Source organism: Poecilia reticulata, linkage group LG16 (genome assembly GCF_000633615.1).
Source record: "Poecilia reticulata strain Guanapo linkage group LG16, Guppy_female_1.0+MT, whole genome shotgun sequence".
Classification (NCBI taxonomy): domain Eukaryota; kingdom Metazoa; phylum Chordata; class Actinopteri; order Cyprinodontiformes; family Poeciliidae; genus Poecilia; species Poecilia reticulata.
Window position 1 is genome coordinate 11,958,754 of NC_024346.1, and position 20,189 is coordinate 11,978,942.

General features: G+C 37.5%; 3 protein-coding genes across 4 annotated transcripts; all 3 read right to left on the bottom strand.

Moving 5' to 3' along the window:
• Window positions 1–29: 29 nt before the first annotated feature.
• Window positions 30–3,101, bottom strand: si:dkey-26c10.5 (early activation antigen CD69). The gene is made up of 6 exons (XM_008431484.2): window positions 2,936–3,101; window positions 2,756–2,860; window positions 2,400–2,516; window positions 1,698–1,849; window positions 1,498–1,595; window positions 30–409 (listed from the first exon to the last, which is right to left on the bottom strand). Exons 1-6 carry the CDS (start codon window positions 3,024–3,026, stop codon window positions 283–285), a joined length of 690 nt encoding a protein of 229 aa, XP_008429706.1. The 5' UTR covers window positions 3,027–3,101; the 3' UTR covers window positions 30–282.
• A 5,624-nt stretch (window positions 3,102–8,725) lies between these two features.
• On the bottom strand, window positions 8,726–14,136 carry LOC103478030 (early activation antigen CD69-like). 2 transcript variants are annotated; one of them, XM_017309703.1, is made up of 7 exons: window positions 13,910–14,136; window positions 13,677–13,775; window positions 11,508–11,612; window positions 11,169–11,279; window positions 10,292–10,443; window positions 10,082–10,179; window positions 8,726–9,459 (listed from the first exon to the last, which is right to left on the bottom strand). In XM_017309703.1, the coding sequence occupies exons 1-7, from the start codon at window positions 13,995–13,997 to the stop codon at window positions 9,333–9,335; spliced, it is 780 nt and encodes a 259-aa protein (XP_017165192.1). In that variant the 5' UTR covers window positions 13,998–14,136; the 3' UTR covers window positions 8,726–9,332. The 2 variants fall into 2 exon arrangements, with proteins under 2 accessions (XP_017165192.1, XP_008429708.1); XM_008431486.2 differs by lacking the exons at window positions 13,677–13,775; window positions 13,910–14,136 and adding an exon at window positions 11,689–11,910.
• A 607-nt stretch (window positions 14,137–14,743) lies between these two features.
• LOC103478027 (gamma-aminobutyric acid receptor-associated protein-like 1) lies at window positions 14,744–19,090 on the bottom strand. The gene is made up of 5 exons (XM_008431483.2): window positions 18,911–19,090; window positions 16,505–16,594; window positions 16,323–16,401; window positions 16,024–16,142; window positions 14,744–15,247 (listed from the first exon to the last, which is right to left on the bottom strand). The coding sequence occupies exons 2-5, from the start codon at window positions 16,592–16,594 to the stop codon at window positions 15,182–15,184; spliced, it is 354 nt and encodes a 117-aa protein (XP_008429705.1). The 5' UTR covers window positions 18,911–19,090; the 3' UTR covers window positions 14,744–15,181.
• Window positions 19,091–20,189: the final 1,099 nt, after the last annotated feature.

Below are 20,189 nucleotides of genomic sequence, written 5' to 3' on the forward strand. Positions count from 1 at the left end.
ACGTTTGTATGAGAATAAAGCGTTATTAAAACAAATCTACTGGTGTTTATTTGAGTCGACATGAAATGTATCATCGTAAAACATCATAGTTGATGAAAGTTAAACTGCTAAGGCACAAATCATACTACAGCAGTAAGTATAATTCAATGGCATACATTGGATTTAGTCCACAAATTTAATATATATTTTTATCTAAGAAGCTTGGATATGATTGGAGTGTGGCGTGAGAACAAGCTATTGGTTGTGTTGCTATGGAGACGATTGCTGATGAGACAGTTTCCATCAGAACTGCTGCTGACAGATGAAGTAGGTGGTGGACTGACAGGAAGCTCTGTCCCAGTTCTTCTCAGCCGGGCCGTCACTGTTCAGATAGGCACAGTCTCCACCGTGTACAGCTTCAGTCCAGTAGCTGCAAACATAACAACAATCAATGTTAACGACCAAACTGAATATACAGAATATTAAGTTCTTATGAAAGTGAAGTGTCTTTATCTTGCCATGTCGAAAACAAAATTTGCCTCGGTTCTAAAATGGAGAAATGAATTGCATTTTTTTTTATTTAGTCCCACTCGCATTTTTGATAAATGTATCACAAATGCATAGTGTGTGTATATGTTAATGTCAACTTTATTAATGAAGCACTTAGCAACAAACAATCTGCACCAAGTCCTGCACGGTAAAAACAAAATAACTCATTGGAGTTAAAAAGGAAAAACACATGGAATACATGAATAAAGTAATTAGTTTAAAAAGATTTAAAACATGCAAAAATAATATAAAGTTAAGATGTGAAGCTCTATTTAATTCAAACGCGGAAAAAGCAGAGGAAGGTTGTCATAAGCACCTCTTGAGATTGTGAGACGCTCTTATATGCATCGGTAGATTATTTCAGTTTTGGGGCTGAAGCAGTGAAGACATGATCATCTTTACTTTTCTGATTAAACCTCAGTATCTAAGAGCGACTGGTTTGACCTTAGTATTGTTGTAGAGGTTTGGCTCTAGAAGATCCTATAAATATAATGGAGCATGACCATGAAGAGCCTTTAAAATCAGGACCAAAATGTTATAAATCAATTCAGCTAGTTGAGTGAAAGCAGAACAGGAGTTACAGTTTTTTAGGTTTTGTTAACACAACAGAAGCAGCATTTTTTCATTTCGAAGGAGTGGTGTAAAATTCACATTCATCAGGACAGAGATGATCTGCTGTGATATCGTGGGTTTTATTTTTATTTTTATCATTTTTCCCAATCTGATGATTAAATGACCTGTTGGTTTCTGTATACACAGCCCATGAGTGCCCCCACCTGGTCAAATATTTGAGCTGAATTAATAGGTATCTGATTCAAAATCGCCTTATTTCAGGCAAAACAAAGCAGAAAAATTAGGATAAATTATTTAACACGATTATAAAACGGATCAATATTTAGATGTCAGTTGTTTCATAAATCATCGGAATCATCATTGAATGTTCCATGTACATTATTTCTCTACATTCACCTCTGCTGGAGTTCATTGGTGTTGACCCAGTTCCATGTGGAGTCTTCATGTCTCAGTCCAATCCAGTACTTCAGATTCCCTTTCCTTGTCAGGAAATTCTAGAGCAAAAGCAGAAAAAGATTTGCACAAAATGCACTGTGCAAATAATTATAACCTAACAAACTGCTAAAAGGGACAACAACAAGTGTCACAGTGCAAACCTGAACAGTCTGGTTAGTAACAATAGCCAGAGATCCTCCACTGGAGCTGCAGTTCTTCTGACTCTCAGACCAGGTCAGTCTGGTGGTGGACAGGAAGAAACAGGATGTGCCAAAGGTGAGCCAGCCGCTGGCGCACTGCCGGCAGGGAAGCTCTAAAAGATGAGGCAGATCAGGTGCGTTAAAGCCTAACACAAAAAAATATGATAAAAAAAAAAAAAACTCTGTAAATTTTCACTAATACAGATGTTTAGGTAAATAAAAAAGTTTTTATTTTTTTACGCTCAATACAGTCATTTCTGTCATGAGTGCTTTCAAAATGATCCAAAATTACAAACTGATGGTTCCTACAACCCTGTAAACTACAGAAGTGCAACATAGTTTACGAGTGAAATGACCAACACCATAACAAAAAAGATCTCAACAACTTTGCTCCCACAGTTGAGTAACAACTTTAAATGCCTTCGACATATTGTTAATCTGCTCTGGGCTGTTTTCAAGGTTTGATACTTTGTTTTGTTCTTATTTGTCAGTGGAATTTGCTGTCATGGTCAGAGAGAACGAGACGAAAAGCAAAACACCTGCAGAAAGATTGGATAACTTCTGATCAGACAAAGGTCTGGTAAAACAAAACTATCTTGAAAAATACAATAAAAGATAAAGTATCGGATGTTTAAAGGTTTATTTTGTCAAATGTACACTTACTCTTGAATGTCATCTTTGGGAAGCGGTTCTGGCAGTCCTCCAGGCTGCATGTTGGAGAAGGCCTTTGTCGGTCATTAAATCTGCTATTTCCTTGGCAGGGTGTGGGTTGAGTTTGGACTAGAAGACAGAGGACATTGAGAAGAGATATGAGGGCAAGAACAGCACCCTCAGGCTGCAGCTCTGCAGCCAGCAATGGACTGCATGGGAGATCTGTTGTTGTAATGAAAGCTGGATCAAAGAATAAGATATTGCTTCCTAAAGCATGCTGGGTTTTCACTGTCTGCTATAATAACCTACTTTAGATCCGACATAGGTGTGTGATTTAGTTGCACTAATGCATGGCGGCGCGTACTCACGTTTCACACCGAGAACGACGACCACTACGAGAAGAATGAGGCAGATTATTGCGAGGATGAAACCCAGCAGACGGTGCCGTCCTGTTTTTCCTTCATCCTGTTTGCCTGAAGAGGAGAACCAAATGTCAGTGAGCACTTACTAAGACCACCGTCAGAGTGGAAAAAACACTTCATCCCTACCTTTCTTTCCCTGCAGCTCAACTGACAATTTTGCTTCATCTGGTTTCTCTTTTTTATCCTCAAAATAGCTGCGAAAAAATTTGATGTACATTTAGAAAGCTGTCCTACTGCGTGCCAGGCAGGGTGCTTATTCTTTTGTGTTCTAGCTCAAGTGTGTCTTTGGTAGAGTTTAAAGAGTCTCCCTCCCACCTCAAGCACCATGACAACGCCCAGTAATTTCTAAATTATTCACGTAGCACAGAGCTTGTCCTTGAATACCCCCAAGCTTTAATCTCTTTCTCTTGAAGAAACAGAGTCTCAATAGAGACTTTGTACTCCAAAACAAGAGATAGGGTTTCACTGGAAGCCATATTAGATCCGTGTTTGGGTCACACACATCATAACGAGCGTATGCTGACAACTTCAGTGCAGGAATAGTAATTAGAACAAGGTCGTGTTCAAAACCATTTAGACAGCAATAGGAAAATAGCTCAAGAAGCTTTAGTTGTAGATGTGCATTTCTCAATATTACACTATGAAAACTCACAGACTATTGAGAACACACCAGGCTCTTGCAAAAGTCCCAATAGAATCTTTTAAAACACCTTCCCTATTTACTTTACTTTTTTGTAATGGCATGAAATTTGATACACTTGTAGAACTTCTCTACAAATATCCAAAACTTTCCTTTCCCTGTGCTTCTGCAACAAACAGGAAGTCATTCATCTTTGATTGAACTTGCAACCTTGACCTTGTTTTGGCTGCTTATAGCTTCTGCTTTTGATCAAACTCTGTAAAAGGTTTGATCAGTCGTCTTGAAATTTGGTGACTTTGCTCATAAGGCATGGGGGACCTACAGGGTTCAAAATCGTAACTTTTTATCCATTTCTGAGAGGCATAGCCAGCCTTCAAAAATTTTGACTTCCCAACAAGAAAATGAAATTACTACAGCTCTTACGAGAAAGGTCACAGAGACACAAAACTTTCTGTGATTCGTCCACATTTTTTGCAGGCTTTCGTAACGGACCCAAGAAAAATCAGCGGTGAAAAGCTCCCATCACCTAAAGCCCAACTCCAGAGAGCAGGGAGAATAATGTTTCGTTTCAGAAGGTCCGTATTTAAATTGTACTCTGAACAGTAACATAGCAGAGAGGCTTATTTTGATATATCGCCACCTGTATAGAATCATGTGTTATCTAAATGGTAGTTTGGCAAAAAAAACAAAAACGAACAAACGACTATTCAATTTAGAAAACCCGGAATAAACGTAAACTGACATGTCTGCTAAATTTAGCTCTGTAAATCTGTGGATAAACATTTAACATCTGGGTTACAGATTGATTAAATACTATTCAAAATGAATAGCATTTTCTTAAAATGCATGTAGCATCTCTTGTATTTAACCAGATAGAAATTCATGCTGTTTATTACGTATTTCTTTTATAAATTTACATGGGGAAATGGTTATAAAATGAGGAAGAACGATTCCTTTCTTCCTCTATATGTAAATGAGTTGTTTGCTGAACAAAAAAATTCACACACTTCAAGTATGCAGACCCACAGTTGTTACTGCTGCCCTTTGCAAAACCAAAAACTAGAAACCATTTCAAATCTTTTAGAGCGTGAAAGCCCCCACCACTAACTGACTCTCAGCCTGTTCATTTCTATGACATACTAAAGTGATCTCTTTTAAATTTAGCTGTTTTTATTTTTATTTTAGTACTACACATTATTTATTTTGTGAATGTTCATTTCTGCTGTGTTTAAAACACATGGACACTATATTAATGCTGATATGCAAATATATCGGTTCGGTTTCATTAGACGTGCAGAAACATGCATAAGTAAAACTACACCTTTTTTGCAGCAGTGTGAGACCAGCTGAGGTTAAATAATTTCTAAAATTATTTTTTTTATTAAAAATTTGATCAATGCTAATTAATATTTTGCTCACCATGAGTTATCACCTCCAGTATCAGCTCATCTGCTCCTTCACTGCTTTTTGGACTCCCTGACAGTCTCCATGACTGTGTCTGATTCAATCACTTTCCCAAACCTGACATTTTTTATTATTTAAAATGTGAACAATGCTAAAAAATATTGCATGCAAAAATGCTAAAGAAAAAAAACTGTTAAAGAAGATGCACCTTTTAATGCATCACAAAATTACCTTATCCAGACTAAGTAACATGCTGAAGCATTTTACATTTTAGACGTATGGTTAATTCAGCTGAGACATTTTCCTCACTTGTCCTGTTCTCTAGTCTTTGCTGTACATCCAAAAGAAAAATGCTCAATTTCTGATTTGCAGACATACCATCTCCTGGTTTGACTGCTGGAGGAAAGGCTTCTACATAGACATCCTCAGACGGAGTTTGCAGGCTTTCGTAACGGACTGGTTCTGCTTCCTCTAAAGACAAAAATACAAACACATCTGGAGCTCACTTTCAAATTTACACACAATTAATTTAAACACCTGAGCACCATCCTGTGTGCTAATTCACTAAATATCTTTTCCTCACCTTGAGTTATCACTTCCAGCATCGGCTCACCTGCTGCCTCCTCTTCGTTGCTTTGTGGGCTCTCTGTGGGGATCTCCTGCATCTCCATGGCTGCCTTTGTGTTAATTCCCTAAATTTGTATTCACCCAGAGAGTTTAAGGTCTCTGACAATTAAGGTTATGTTACTTTTTCAAAGTTCAAGCACAAATATAGAATGATGCTTAGTTGCAAATATGTATAGGTCAAATTGGTTATAAAGAAAAAAGAGCAGCTCCTTATGTCCAGTCAACGTGTGACTCATTTCAAAGAAGACTCATCACTTCCCCTTAAACATTTCTTTTTATTTTATTTAATTCTGCCCTTCCCCTAAACCGCACGTATAAAACGGACAAAAAACTTTTGGGGTTTGATCTTGCATCACCTCTTAGCTCACTTGAAAGCAGTGCAATATGTGATAATAATCTTTTTTTTTTATTATTCAGAGGAAAGACTTAGAAAAGAGAAATTCTTCTCTAAGTCTTCCCTTAGAGAAAGACTTAGAGAAGAATTTCTCTAAGTCTATGCTATGACTTAGAGAAAGCTATGACATAGGTTAAATGCTATGAAATCATTTACCTCCTTGGGCTTTATTTTTATTTTTTTTACCACATAAAAGCCTGACATATTTTGTTATATATAATGAAGAACTGTGAAATGGAAGGCATTGTTTTTGAAATGTATTGCAATTAAATATCCTCAAAGTATTATGTGTGTCTATTCAGCTCTTTTCAGTTCGATACCTTGAAGTAATTTTTTTTTAAACATGCAAAAGACTATAAAAAGAAAACTGCAAATCAAGAACCCATCTGACTACATGACATAGATTAAAAGATCTAAAGAAAGACTAAAGAAATGTCCGTCTCTAAGGAAAGTTAGGAACAACGTTATTATTTTAGTCTAAAAATGGTTTCTAACCAATATCTAAAAGGCAATGCATATCAGCTGCTCCAGATACACATCACAACAATCAATGCAATATGAATAATTAGTTTTGTTTAATAAAGTATAAATCCTGCCACAATTAGTGGTACCCCTCAAACATTTATTAATAAATGTAAGGAAGCATTACTTTTTACATTGATCTGGTCTAATATTCTCAACGTTGAATTCTTGTTTCTCATTAGCCATAATCATTCAGATTAACAGAAATAAACCCATTAAATTCATCAGTCCATGTAATGAACTGACGGATACATTTTAAATTAAAATTGTATCTATTGGTATTACTTAATCGTTCAATGAATTTATTGTGATGCACATGTATTGGTTTTGCTCTAAACATTTATAGACAAGATAATTCCTAATGAAGCGGACTCAGAATATGTTGATGAAGTGATATGAAGCCATCATTTAATGAGACCCTTTTTTTCACTTGCTTATTTTGAAATTATTCACTGTCTATCAAGTTTTCCGCTACTTACATGTAAACAAACTGAGCACTGATGCTCACTGTATTTAAAATAAAAAAAAAATTTTCTGCTGTTGTTTGTAATGTTTTTCCCAGAATAAACAATGGGTCCTTGGTGCTGCTACTGTGTGTGTTCAGAACTTGCGAGATGCTAGAAGGAAGCCGAGTTGATGGCGCTCTGTCTGGCTTTTGGTTGCTGCAACGTCGCGTTCTTCGCTTGTAGAAACCAAAACCCTCAGCTGTTTGTGGTGTCAAACTAACTGACAAAGAAATGTATAAGAAGTCAAGTTTAAGAGTGGGGTCTTGATGAGAAACCCTACATGTGGCAGAAAAACAGCATCCCAAGACTGAAACATGCAGGGCCGTGCAGAGACCACTGAAGGGGCAGGTGCTAAAAAAAAAGGGCACATCTTACCGCATTGTAGGACAGAATATTAACAAAGCCTCTCAGCTTTCAGAGCTTAATAAACCATGATAAATTGCAAAATTGTGAGATAAATCTCTATATAGAGCGTACAACTATGCATAGGTAAGATATTTTATTAGTAATTTCTTTCTGCAGGTCTATTTTGTTATAGGAAAGTTTTGCAATATTCAAACCTGCAATTTAGCAAGAAATGTAAATCAGAGCTATAAACCACCAGACACATTTTGTCTTTACAGAATTACATTATTAAAAATATAAACAAGGGCACAATGCAACCTTTTAGTGTACAGTAATCTATAAAAAAGAGCTGCCTGTCTGCTCCAGTGGAGACTCAGAGGCCTGTCAGTGTCTGTTGTATTTCATTACCTCTCTGCTTAAACCGCGACTCCGTGATGAAGCAGAAACGATACGTTCAACGTTTTCCGTCATCTGACAAGTAGCAAGTCTTCCCCACTTTATTCACCAAAAGCTTTTATATTTTTAATTCACCAAAAACTGTTCTGTAATCTCGAACGTTCGCTAAGTTGAGCTCTGCAGTTAGCCGCCTTATCTCAATGCGCGAGAGACAATTGCGTCATGTGTCACGGGCAAAAGATCAAAGGTAACAAGGTGACTGGAGGGCTTATTATTATTTAAAAATTTTATTATTAAGAAACCCCAACAAAACAACCAAAAAATGTTAGTAGCTCAAGCCCCCCTATCCCCCCTCATCCCCCCCGCCTGCACGTGCCTGCAAACATGGTAGTGGCAGCATCATTCTGTGGGTGTGTGCTATTCTTCAGGAACATGGTAGAGATGTATTGAAATTGAAGGTGGATTGAGCCAAACAGAGGAAAATACTAGAGAAAATCATTTGAAAAACACGCAGAGCTCTAATGGAGTGGTTTGAATCAAGGCGTGTCCAGTTATATACAGTCTGGTAATGTGATCTACTCACAAGTGTTGTTTTGACTTTTTTCTTTCATTTCCTCCTCGATTATATTTGGAAACCCGACAAAGTTTATCTGGCTGAGTTTCAATGTTCTCATTGGTTTTTTCCACCTGTAAGTATTTGTTCTTTGCATCTTGACAGGTTATTAAAAGACTGTCTTCTTTTCACTTATTGATTTCCTCTTAGCCCTTTGGACCGGCTACATGACCAGGTCCAATTTCTGCAATCCAGGGTCTGCATGCATCTTGTTGTGCAATAATCGGTCAGGTTTGCCTCTGAATAATAACGAGTAAGGAAATTATAACATAGTCATTTAGAATAAACTTACATAGCTGGGGAACCACTAATCTGTTAAAAACCAGCCCCTTGTTCTACACTTCACTTCTTCCAACTTATAGCACATGAACATACAGAGCCACGTTTAGCTACCATGTCATCCAGTGAACTTTGTGTCTTGTTGTAGGTTGGTTGATGAAGGATGCAAATGCAGAGAGGCAGAGGCAGCTTGTAGATGAAAAATGTTTTAATGAAAAAAATGTGAAAATTGTGATTAGCTAACGGGTTGATATGAGACTGGAAAGACCAGGAAATGAGTCTAACCAAATGTCACAAAGAATAAAACTAAGAGCAAACTAAGAGTAAAACATGGCAAAACTGATCAGATGAAAATAACTGCACTAACAGAAGAAACAAATATGAATGAAGGGAAATAAGAAATCAGTGCAGGAAAATAACAGAAGCAAAAAGTGCAAATAAAACGGAATCTGACATTTTGTTGGAAAAGAAGTTTTCCTGGGCTTTCCTGAGCAGATCAAGCTTTATTCAATCTCAGTGTGATATGTTCAAGATTAACGATTCTATGAAGGCTTCACAGCAGTCTGTAATTGTTTTTTTTTTTGTTAGACGTAAACCCAGCAAATACGATTTTTAAAAGCTAAACCACTGATTTACACGATGCAGCAGTAAATAGAACTTGATGGTGTACATTTAATTTAGTCCACAAATTGAATATATTTTTTTATCTAAGAAGCTTGGATATGATTGGAGTGTGGCGTGAGAACAAGCTGTTGATTGTGTTGCTATGGAGACGATTGCTGATGAGACGGTTTCCATCAGAACTGCAGCTGACAGATGAAGTAGGTGGTGGACTGACAGGAAGCTCTGTCCCAGTTCTTCTCAACCGGGCCGTCACTGTTCAGATAGGCACAGTCTCCACCGTGTACAGCTTCAGTCCAGTAGCTGCAAACGTAACAACAATTAATGTTAACGATTCAAGAAAAGGTAAAAAATACAAAGATTATTTTTAGAAAAGTGAAGTAATCTCTTTTGTGGCTTTTTTTTTTTACAGAGAAGATAAAAAAAAAAAAACAGCTAACGTTGAGTTTTTTCCTATGGTGTTAAAGCTTATGTTTACTGTTTATTTATGTTGCAATTTTCATAAAATTTTATAAAAATAGAGAAATTTACAGCTTTTTGTGAACAAAAAGAAAAAATCGAGCCCTGCCCTCTATTAGCAGACAGTGTGTGTGATGGGATGAATGGCGCAAAAATTACGTTGAGATACTTTGTCAGGGTGGAGATTATTACTTTTGCTGTGATATCATGGTCTTGTTTGATTTTTATTTTTCAAACTCAATAATTAACTGATCAGTTGATGTTGAAAATTAATTTCTCTCTAAACAGTGTATGAGTGCCCCTACCTGGCCAAATAATTATGAGCTACATTGATCAGTATCTGACTCCTAATATCAGCCATAGTAAAAACAGAAATCAACAGGAAGTGAGCAGAAATAACATAATAAAATTAAAACAATATTTAGCAATCGGTTGTTAAATAAATAATCTATTTCTCATGATTCACCTCTGCTGCAGCCTGCTGCTGTTGACCCAGTTCCATGTGGAGTCTTCATGTCTCAGTCCAATCCAATATTTTAGATCTCCTTTCCTTGTCAGGAAGTTCTAGAGCAAAAGGAGAAACAAGGACTCAGATTTGCACACAATGCACAGTGTAAAAATAATTATAACGTAACAAACTGCTAGCAGTAACAGTGACCATGGTCACAATGCAAACCTGGACATTCTGGCTGGAAACAATAGCCAGAGATCCTCCACTGGAGCTGCAGTTCTTCTGACTCTCGGACCAGGTCAGTCTGGTGGTGGACAGGAAGAAACAGGATGTGCCAAAGGTGAGCCAGCCGCTGGCGCACTGCCGGCAGGGAAGCTCTAAAAAAATGAGACAGATGAGTTAAAGAAAAACATGAAAGAGAAACCTGTCTACTAGACAGGTTTGAAAATGTCTTTGTGCTTACATGATGTGATTGAGCATATTTATTGATGTTATTAATGTGCGTTTAACTTGTGGTGTTGTCCAAAATATTAGAGTTGTTTGACATTTCTTAAGCTTTTAAGGTTCTGATCTTAGTTTGGGTCAGTTCACTCTATTGAAATGTGACAGATTATAATCTTTGATCCAGACAAAATAACTCTGAGCATACTCTTAGTAGACAGGATGAATTGGAGACACATAACAAGAGACTGTATGAAAATGATAGAAAATTACTTTAAGTCAGATTGTCAAAAAAGGTTTGAAATGACCCACAGCTACAAAATGTCACATGACAGACGGCTCCCCAAAACTGCAAACAACAAAACATGGTGAAACAAAAAAGATCTTCAAAAACTTTGTTCCCAAATTACCAGTTGAATAAAAATAACTTTAAATGACTTCAAAATATTGTTCATCTGCTATTGATAATGTTAAAGGTTTGAAACTTTGTCACACTTGTCCCCTTTTCTTATTTGTCAAGCACATGCTCACAATTTGAACTTTTGAACAAGACAACTTTAGATAAATGCAAGGCAAAAATAAAATAAAATAAAATAACTAACAAAGTGTCAGATGTGTTTCTTTGCTTATAGAAGGTTTTATTTAGCACCTTTACACTTACTGTTGAAATGACTCTTTGGATAGTAGCTCTGACAGTTCTCCAAGCTGCATGTTGGATCTTGTTGGTTTCCGGATCTGCTGTTTCCTGGGCAGACAGTGGATCCAGTTCGGACTACAAAACAGAGCAGAATGGGAGGAGATATGAGGATAAGAACAGCACCCTCAGGCTGCAGCTCTGCAGCTAACAGCGGTCTGCTACAATCTGTTGCTACAAAAAACTGGATCATCCTAAAGTGCATTACGATATCACTGTCTGCATAAATATAATGCCCTACTTTACATCTAAGTCATCCTGAGGTGTGTGTTTTAGTTGCAGTAATGCATGGCGGCGCGTACTCACGTTTCACACCGAGGACAAAAACCACAATGAGAAGGAGGAAGCAAATTATTGTGAGGATTAAACACAGCACCCGGTACAGTCCTGGTTTTCCTTCATCCTGTTTGCCTGAAGAGGAAAACCAAATGTCAGTGAGCACTTACAAAGACCACCGTCACAGTGGAAAAAACCCTTCACCCATTACCTTCCTCTCCCTCCAGCTCCACGGACAATTCTGCCTCATCTGGTTTCTCTTTTTTATCCTCAACATAGCTGCGAAAAAATTTGATGTACATGGAGAAAACTGTCCTTCTACTATATATCAGGCACCTTGTTTATTGTTTTCTGCTCTGGTTTCCTGCTCTGCTGACGCAAGCGTGCCTCTGCTGGGAGTTTAAAGAGACCCCTCTCCCACCGCAGCACCACGGCAACTCCCAGTAATTCCTTAATTATTCACATTGCACAGAGCTTGTCCTTGAACGCCCCCAAGCTTTAATCTTTATGTGTCTTCCTCTTTAAGAATGACAATGTGTTTGTGTGTGTGTGAGAGAGAGAGACAGACAGTGAGCAAGTACAAAACCCAAACATGTCACAACAAAGACTTACTTCTCCAAATCAAGAGACAGGATTTCATTATTAGATCTGTGTTTGGGTCACACTTATCATAACGAGTTTTTCCCAATGACTTCTGTGAAGGAAAAGTGATAAGAACAAGTTTGTGTTCAAAGTTTTGTATGCAGAAATTGGAGAACAGCTCAGGATGCTTTTGTTTTAGTTCTGCATTGCTTATTATACCACTTTGCAGCCAAAGGCATTGAGTCACCCATCCAAATCCCTCACTGCAGGAGTTTCAATCACTTCCAAAGCCACTGGTGTATAACATGCAGCACATGGGTGTGCAGATTGCTTCTACAAAGAGTTGTGACAGAATGGGTCGCTCTCTGGGGCTCAGTCCAATGTGGTGCCACGATACGATGCCACTTGTGGAACAAGTCCAGTCCTGAAATTTCCTCAGGTTCAGAGTTATATTGGCTCTGATCTTCTAAAGCTTTGTGCACAAAATCAGGTGCAAACTTGAAAAAATGTGCAAATCTGATCCAGAAACAATACGCATAAAGGATTACATCAGCAAAATGTGGACAATAAATTAACGAGTTTGTCTTCATGAATATGCAAAACAAATGCTGATCATCAGAAACTGCAAAGTATTAAGAGGAGGATATTAAAATGTACTGACTTACCGCCTCAATGTGATTTATTAAACCAGAACCAGATTGCGGGTGCTGTTTTTGTGTCTATATTTAGCGCATATCAAAAGCAGACATAAACTGGCAGGTAAAAATCGCTAACTGCACCGAGGAGGCGGCAAAGATACAATGACAGAAGGCATTATGCTGTTTATTTATTTTTATTCATATACTTGATATATTAAGGCAAATGGTAAGTGTTAAGAACATAACTATTATGCAACTTTTATGACTTCAGTGAAACCTGAAGTCATAAAATGAGAAGTCTGAGGAATTTCCTTTCTTCCTCATTTTGACAGTCTTTATGTGAAGGTGTTGCTCATCAGACTAAACTAAATACTTTACATTTAAAGTGTAAGGAATCCGAATTGTCACTAAAACTGCTGCATTTTGCAAAAAAAAAAAAAAAAAAGCAACACCCTAGTCTTCAAGTAAACGTCCTTCTTAAGTCCTGACTGCCCACCTAGTAATTTTTGATACACTAAACTGATCTCTGATTAATCTGGATTCTTAAAAAAGTACTAAAAAAAACGTAAATTTGATAATTTTGATAATTTTTTGCAGTGCATAGAGTACATTAACATTGATTTAAGGCTAAGATGCAAATCTAACAGTTCAGTTTCATTAGACAAATACAACATGTGGATAAATGAAACGGCTTCTTTTGCAGCAGTGTGAAACCACACGCTAGACACAAATGAACAAATGTAACCAAACTGTAGTACCTGGGGCCAGTACTACATTCTGCTCAGAATGTAAATAATACATATATTAAATAACAAAAAACTAAAGTGTTGAGGAAAATGCATCACAAAGGGTGACATAGATTTAGTAACATGTTGAAACATGAGGAGTTTTGTTGCTTCAGCAGACATTTAGCTCAAAGGATAAACTCATTTGTCCTGTTAGTCAGTTTTATCTGTGCATTTGTTATATAAATGCATACCTGCTCTTGATTTGACTGTCGGATGAAAGGCTTCTGCTTCTACGTAGACATCCTCCGATGGACTCTGCAGTTCTTCGTAATGGTCTGGTTCTGCTTCTTCTAAAGACAAAAATACAGAAATCTGGAGCTCATGTGCACATTCTTGCCATGCAATTACTGTAAACACCTGAGCACCAAAATGCACTCGAAGTAATTAGTTTACTTTGAGTTCATTCATTACAGATATTGCTCACCTTCAGTTCTGACCTTCAGCATCGGCTCACCTGCTCCCTCCTCTTCGTTGCTTTTTGGGTTCTCTTTGGGGATATTCTGCATCTCCATGGCTGCCTCGGGTCTGATCCCCTAACTTTCGATTTACTCAGAACGTCTATGGGTCAGTTCACAATGAAGGTTATGTAACTTCTCAGGATGCAGAAACAAACAGCTGACACCAAGCTGCGAATATCTAGATGTCAAAATCAGTTTAAAGAGAAAGAAAGAAATAGTTCCTTATGTCCAGTCAAACATTTGAGTGAAGACTCATCACTTCCCCTTCAAAGATTTTTTTTTTTTAATTGTGCGCTCTTCCCCTAAACCATATAAAAAAAACCTGATAAATAGCTTTAGGGGTTGGAACTTGCCTCATCTCTAAGTTCCTTTGAAACCCAATGTAATCTCAAGTGTCACTCAGACAGCAGACTTTCAAATATTTATACTAGTTTATAAATCACTGAACAGCTTAGCACCAAAATACATTAAAGACCTGCTGTTGTTGTAGCAACCACTGAGATCCCTCAGGTCTTCTAGTTCTGGTCTGCTCTGCATCCCCACAATCAAACAATGGAGAAGCAACTTCCAGAAAACTGAATAACAGCTGAAACACAGAGCTCCTTTAAATAAAGGGTCTCTTCCTTCCACTTCATTGTCCATTATTTTGAGTTTCTGTATCATATAAAATTCAGAGAATATCCACTGAAATTTATGAGTAATGACCAACACTGGCAATGAGACAAAATGTGGAAAGATGACGGCTGCCTGAGAGGTTCAGCAAGGCGCTGCACCAGATTCGATAAAGACACAAAGCAATATGAAGTTTTGAATTTTCTTTATTTTACGCAAAGGAAATTCTGATAATTTACAAAAAAACACAAACAACACTATTTGCATTAAATACAGGTGACTGAGAAAGATAATGAGAGTTGTCTCAACACATTATAACATTCCCTTCATAATGCTTTCTCTCTTCTAAAACCCTCCCATCCCACCATGAAATAAATCCACATAACTTTAAAAGTGTTTTTAAATGCATCATGCTCAGCTTGAAATACTGTCAAAAGTTACAACCAAATCCAGAGACCCTTTCTTGTCCTTTTCTAAAGTCCTTCTTCCACCTTTAATTGCAGTTACTTGTCAAAGCGAATATATAGAAGGGGCGCAAAGCGCAAACATTTGTCAACGTTTGCTCCAGTCCCAGTTTGTCTACTCTCATTGTCCCTCTGAGTCCTTTCCCAGTCTTTTGTTTTGCCTCAGGCGCCGTACACGCTCTCGTTGCTGTACGTCATGTAAAGAAACAGGTCCTCCTCGTGGTGCTCCTGCAAAACAAGCACAGAATGATGCATTATTAGCATGAAAATGGAAAAACTGGGAGTCAAACAAGCCGACTCCATTTCTAGTTGGATTAAAAGATAAACCACAATAAGAAAACATATTTAGCTCTTCCAGACGTCGTCTTTGTTTGTCACATTTAAATGTTTCGGATCACCAAAACTCATTTTGAAAGCATGATTTCATTTAGAAAGGAAAAGAAAAAACATCATCAAAACCCCTGCCTGAAAAATAGTCACCTTTCTTGGTAAATCATAAATTAACTGCATAAAATGAACTTCATAACTTTGAATAATCACTTATTTTGAAATGCTGGATTCAGTTTTATTAGTCCCAGCAGACCTGTTGAATAAAAAAAACAAGTGAAGTGAAAACTTGCAGCGTCTGATCCTGAAAGGCAGTGATCCATGTCAAACTTATATTATTCATGAGAGTCAAAGTCACTACATCCCATAGCTGCTGTTCCTCTACGCTGCTTTAGTTCACCTTCTATCGTTGTATTTTAGTGCCGTTTGTGGTCGTAGGCAGATATCTTAAAGTTGTGTAGAAGATGAACGTAGTGAGCATTTTATGCTAATCTGTTTTGGTTTAGAAAGTAAAGTCTGGAAAAGCCAGAGCAGATATTTTTTAGTGTTTTGAACTGAAGCATTGTGTAAGCAGCGAGCATCAGTTAAGATTCTCAAGAAGCAGATGCAGAAATGGCTCTGGATGCATGTCACAAGGAGAACGATCACATGAAACCTAGTTTGAGTTTGAGCGTTACCTCATACACAGTTGAGAGCGGACAGCTGGACGGAGGGAGGGAGTTGTTGACAAAGAAGAAGAGCGCATCCTCTGGTCTCAAAGACATACGCTGACGAATCAGAAAGCACAACTGGCCCACTAAAAAGAAAGAAAAAAAAAAAAAAAAGAGGAAGGAGACGAAGAAGACGGTCAGCAAGGATCGCAAACGTTTGCTTCGTTTAAAGTGAGAGGAAGTGAAAGAAACCCCAATTGCCAGTAACGTTGAAGTCAGCATTGTGGTTTTATTCGTGGAGTTTGCGATTTGTCTCCTGCTCTCACCTGTTAAATCCGACGGCACCAGGTACTTCTTCTTGTCGAGCTCAGGAGCGCGTGACCTCGACGCCCTCTCCACAATGATCTGAAAATTAACGGACGCAAATTAGAAAAGCAACTCGTTGCGTTTACCTCATTATACTCCCACCAACTGGCATCATCATTGATTGATTATCAGTTTTACTCACCGGTATCTTGTCAGGATGTTTGGCTCGAACTCGCTCTCCCTCTGCTCTCCTCACCTCCAGCGGTACGGAGCGCTGATACTGACTGCCCATCTAAAAAAAATAAATAAAAAGAACAGCACAGGAACAAATGAAGTTCACAACAACGGCTTTATTTACTGAGCAGACAAGTTAGAAACTGTGCTGTCTGACTTCAGTGAGCAAAACTGGCAAAGTCATTATGAAAGCTGTCAAGCTTTCTGCAGAGATCTCAGCAGATGCAACGTTACACAAACTACTGTAAATAGATATACTGTAATTACTCATTCATGAAATAAGTTCATAACTTTTTTGGAAAGCTGTGGCTTGATCGCTGCTATGCAATATTTAATGCAGTATTAGTAAAGAAGATAACACTTTTATAAAACATATTTCCATAACACACTCGGTCCAGTTCATGGTTGCATCCATTGTATGAAGCTTTTTATTCAAACTGCTTTTTTTTTTTTTTGAAATGACAGGCTTTAAAATTTTGTAAAAGAGCATAGCTCATATTTCTCATAAGGGAAATGTAATGATAAAATTAGAACCATATTAAATATTTAGATATTTTAAACTGAATTGAAAATACACAGATGAAAGAAATGTTAATGTTAATAAAGGTTAACCAATCAGATGTTAGGTCCTATTTGACGAGTCATAGTAACGTTTTTTAGTAACTCTACAATGAACTGCAGCACAACAGTGAAAATTATTATGGAACTAGTTATTCAATTAATGCTCTTATTAACAGGCATATTTAAGTTTATAAAAGAAATAAGTATTTTAATACTTTTAAAGGTGTATTCAGATTTCTAACTCAACACCAATAATAACGTAAATGTACTTTTCAAAGACAGGATCAAATTTGTTGTTTTGCGTACAAGAAGCTCAGTAAATTTTAAAGGCCACAAAGTGCTCCCAGATTCTCAAATGAGAATTTGTTGGATTGTAGCTTATATTTTCACTGCTGGTTGAAAAAAAATTTAAAATAAAATAAATAAACTTGCAAAATAAAAAAATATTGTGATTTAATCAAATCTAATATTGAGATCTGTTTATTCCAAACAATATCTTTAATGGCTGCCTCAAAGCCTTTTCAAAATAAACAGCAGTGCCATCATTCTTCTGGGTTTTACTCCACAGCCGCGCATTAAAGCAGAGGGTCAGTTCAAAATGTTGCCTCTGCAGTGGGAAGCTTCGTACCCACAAGGGGGCGTTCCGTACCTATTTGACAACTAAAGCAATTTTCTAATATATCATTAATTCAAATAATACCTCCAAGCAGGTTTCTCTTATTCTTGCTTAAATCAAGGTTAAAGTTCTCAGATAATATAAAACAGTCAAATTAAGCTGCATGTGAAATCATCTGAATTTTTAAGACAACTTACGTCCATTATTCAAGTAAGCAACGAAAAAATATACTGAAATGCTATGGTCAATTACAACCATTAAACCTCTATGTTGTCATTTCGTCCCTTCTCATTTCCATTTCGTACCCATTTAGACCGCTGTTATATAGTTGTAAAGAAGTTGAGATAAAGAGTCACGGAAATGCTTCAGTTTTATATAGAATTTACTTACAATTTAAGACTTTGTATAAGACACTAGTTCGATTTATTTTTGTCCTAATTTCGACAAGCGTCTTATAAAAAAAATAAAAAAATAAAAACACATTATGTGCACTAAGAACTTTAAGCAACCTACTGCGTGTAAATATTACTGGAATCACCCAGCATTCCCTTACATCAGACTGCAACAAGGCCATATAAATTTAAATGGTTTGTTGTCGAAACGGGAACGAAACGAACCGATGCACGGTCAAAACGAAAAGAGCAAAACTGCGAACGTACGTGAACAACACTACATTTATACATCAACATTTAAAGATCCAGATTTGCAGGAGGGATGGGCAAAATGCCGATGCATATGCAGGAAACAGTGGTGAGTGGTGTAAAAGGGGCGAAGTGACCCAGAGAGGAATAACAAATTAAAGAAAGGCACAGTTTCCAGTATTTACGCAGATTGGGGGTATAAACGCGTATTTGTCCCCAGCTCTGAGTCACTTCATAAGTGGGTTCTTATAATTGGGGTCCAAGCTGTAGTAGGGAAGATGAAACTAGATTTTTGTGTTTCTGACATGATCGTGAAGTGACGCCACGTCACTCTTGACAACAACGAGATCAGATAGCTCGCTTTCTTCATAAAACTGGCTTACAGCATAAACCCCAGGCAAACACACTACTGTAGAAATATCTATCCCCAAATATCAGACAGTTGGAGGTTAAATCTTACGACAAATTCCTGCTAAAGTTGGTAAATTTTGAAGTTTAAGGTGCTAGCTAGTAACAACCGTGGCTAATAATTTCCCGAACCTTACTGTTTACATACCTTTAGGAAACGACCAAAAAACAAGAATCGCTCAAATCAGTTCAAACACAGGTATACTCCTGGGTCGTAAAGTCCCTCAAAACAAGCACTGTGATGACTTAAAGCCTCAAAGCTGTCATTGCGTACAAGTCAGAACCTGCCTTCAAAGATGTCGACTGCTCTACTTTATTCTGCTGAACATAAACAACAAATGTGTCAGTACCCGCCCCTTAAAATAAAATCAGCCAATCACAGATGAGATATTTCTTTGACGCCTAAAGATGTCCAATAGAAGGAAAGATGGAGGCGGATTGCTCTGCGTTGATTGGTTGGATCTGGTTGCTAGTCTGGGGCAGCTATAGCCCGTTTTCCCTAAGTGGCAGGAGGCAGATCCAGTAGGAAATCCTGGAAACCGAGCCAAGCCGAGCGAGGAACCAAGTTCACAGTCACGCCTAAGGCAGACTACGTGCCTGGCGTGGACCTTTTATTTTCATTGTATGAACTGTTCACAATTTGTTCTGTACACAGAAGCTCATCCAGCTACACTGGAATGCAAAAATCACTCTTTTTCACATTTGGTAAATTTACATACATTTTGTTGGGATTTTATATGATCGATGGAAAAAATGCCTAATGTAAAATTAAAATGACATATTGTACACCAAACTTTCTAAAAAAAAAGTGTTTATCTGAATTTAGCCACTTTTACTTTCACTCCCCTGTAAAGTGCTATGCAAAATCGACTACCTAATTTGCCCCTTATTTTCCAAAAAGAGTCCACCTCTGCATAATTTAAACTCTGTATAACTGCAGTCATATCTTATGTGAAGGCCTCAGATGTTTGTAAGAGATATGAGTGAACAAACAGTGTCATGAAGACCCAGGAGGCACAGCAGACACATGGATGAAGCTGTGGAGAAGATTAGAGCAGGGTTAGATTATTAACAAAGCTTCTAGCATTTACCAAAGCACTGACCATCCATTTACTTTGATCAAGAATTGAGAGGAAAAATCAATGATGTCACCAAAAGGGAAAGGGGGAACTCTAAAGAAAATGTAGAGATTCACATCTAAGGTGCGAGAGTCTGCTGGCACAGCACCTAATCCGATGAAGAATGGAAAGAAGAAAGCTGTTTTTGAAAGAAAGCCATTCGAAACCCTTGTAGAGAATAAAGTAAATATGTAGAAGATGCTCTGCTTTGATGAAACCACAATAATTTTTTTGGGGGGGATAAAGAAAATGCTTTGTAGGCCCAACATGCTCCCAGGGTCATGGTAAAGTGATGTTTTTCTTCAGCAG

Coding starts and splice junctions, on each gene's coding strand:
- LOC103478027 (XM_008431483.2), bottom strand. CDS start 16,594: ATGGGCAGTCAGTATCAGCGCTCCGTACCGCTGGAGGTGAGGAGAGCA. Junction 16,402..16,504: donor AACATCCTGACAAGATACCG/GTGAGTAAAACT, acceptor GTTAATTTTCAG/ATCATTGTGGAGAGGGCGTC. Junction 15,248..16,023: donor CGCTCTCAACTGTGTATGAG/GTAACGCTCAAA, acceptor CTTGTTTTGCAG/GAGCACCACGAGGAGGACCT.
- si:dkey-26c10.5 (XM_008431484.2), bottom strand. CDS start 3,026: ATGTACATCAAATTTTTTCGCAGCTATTTTGAGGATAAAAAAGAGAAA. Junction 2,861..2,935: donor TGAGCTGCAGGGAAAGAAAG/GTAGGGATGAAG, acceptor TCTCCTCTTCAG/GCAAACAGGATGAAGGAAAA. Junction 1,850..2,399: donor CCCAAAGATGACATTCAAGA/GTAAGTGTACAT, acceptor CTCATCTTTTAG/AGCTTCCCTGCCGGCAGTGC.
- LOC103478030 (XM_017309703.1), bottom strand. CDS start 13,997: ATGGAGATGCAGAATATCCCCAAAGAGAACCCAAAAAGCAACGAAGAG. Junction 10,444..11,168: donor TCCAAAGAGTCATTTCAACA/GTAAGTGTAAAG, acceptor TCATTTTTTTAG/AGCTTCCCTGCCGGCAGTGC. Junction 10,180..10,291: donor TTTCCAGCCAGAATGTCCAG/GTTTGCATTGTG, acceptor CTTTTGCTCTAG/AACTTCCTGACAAGGAAAGG.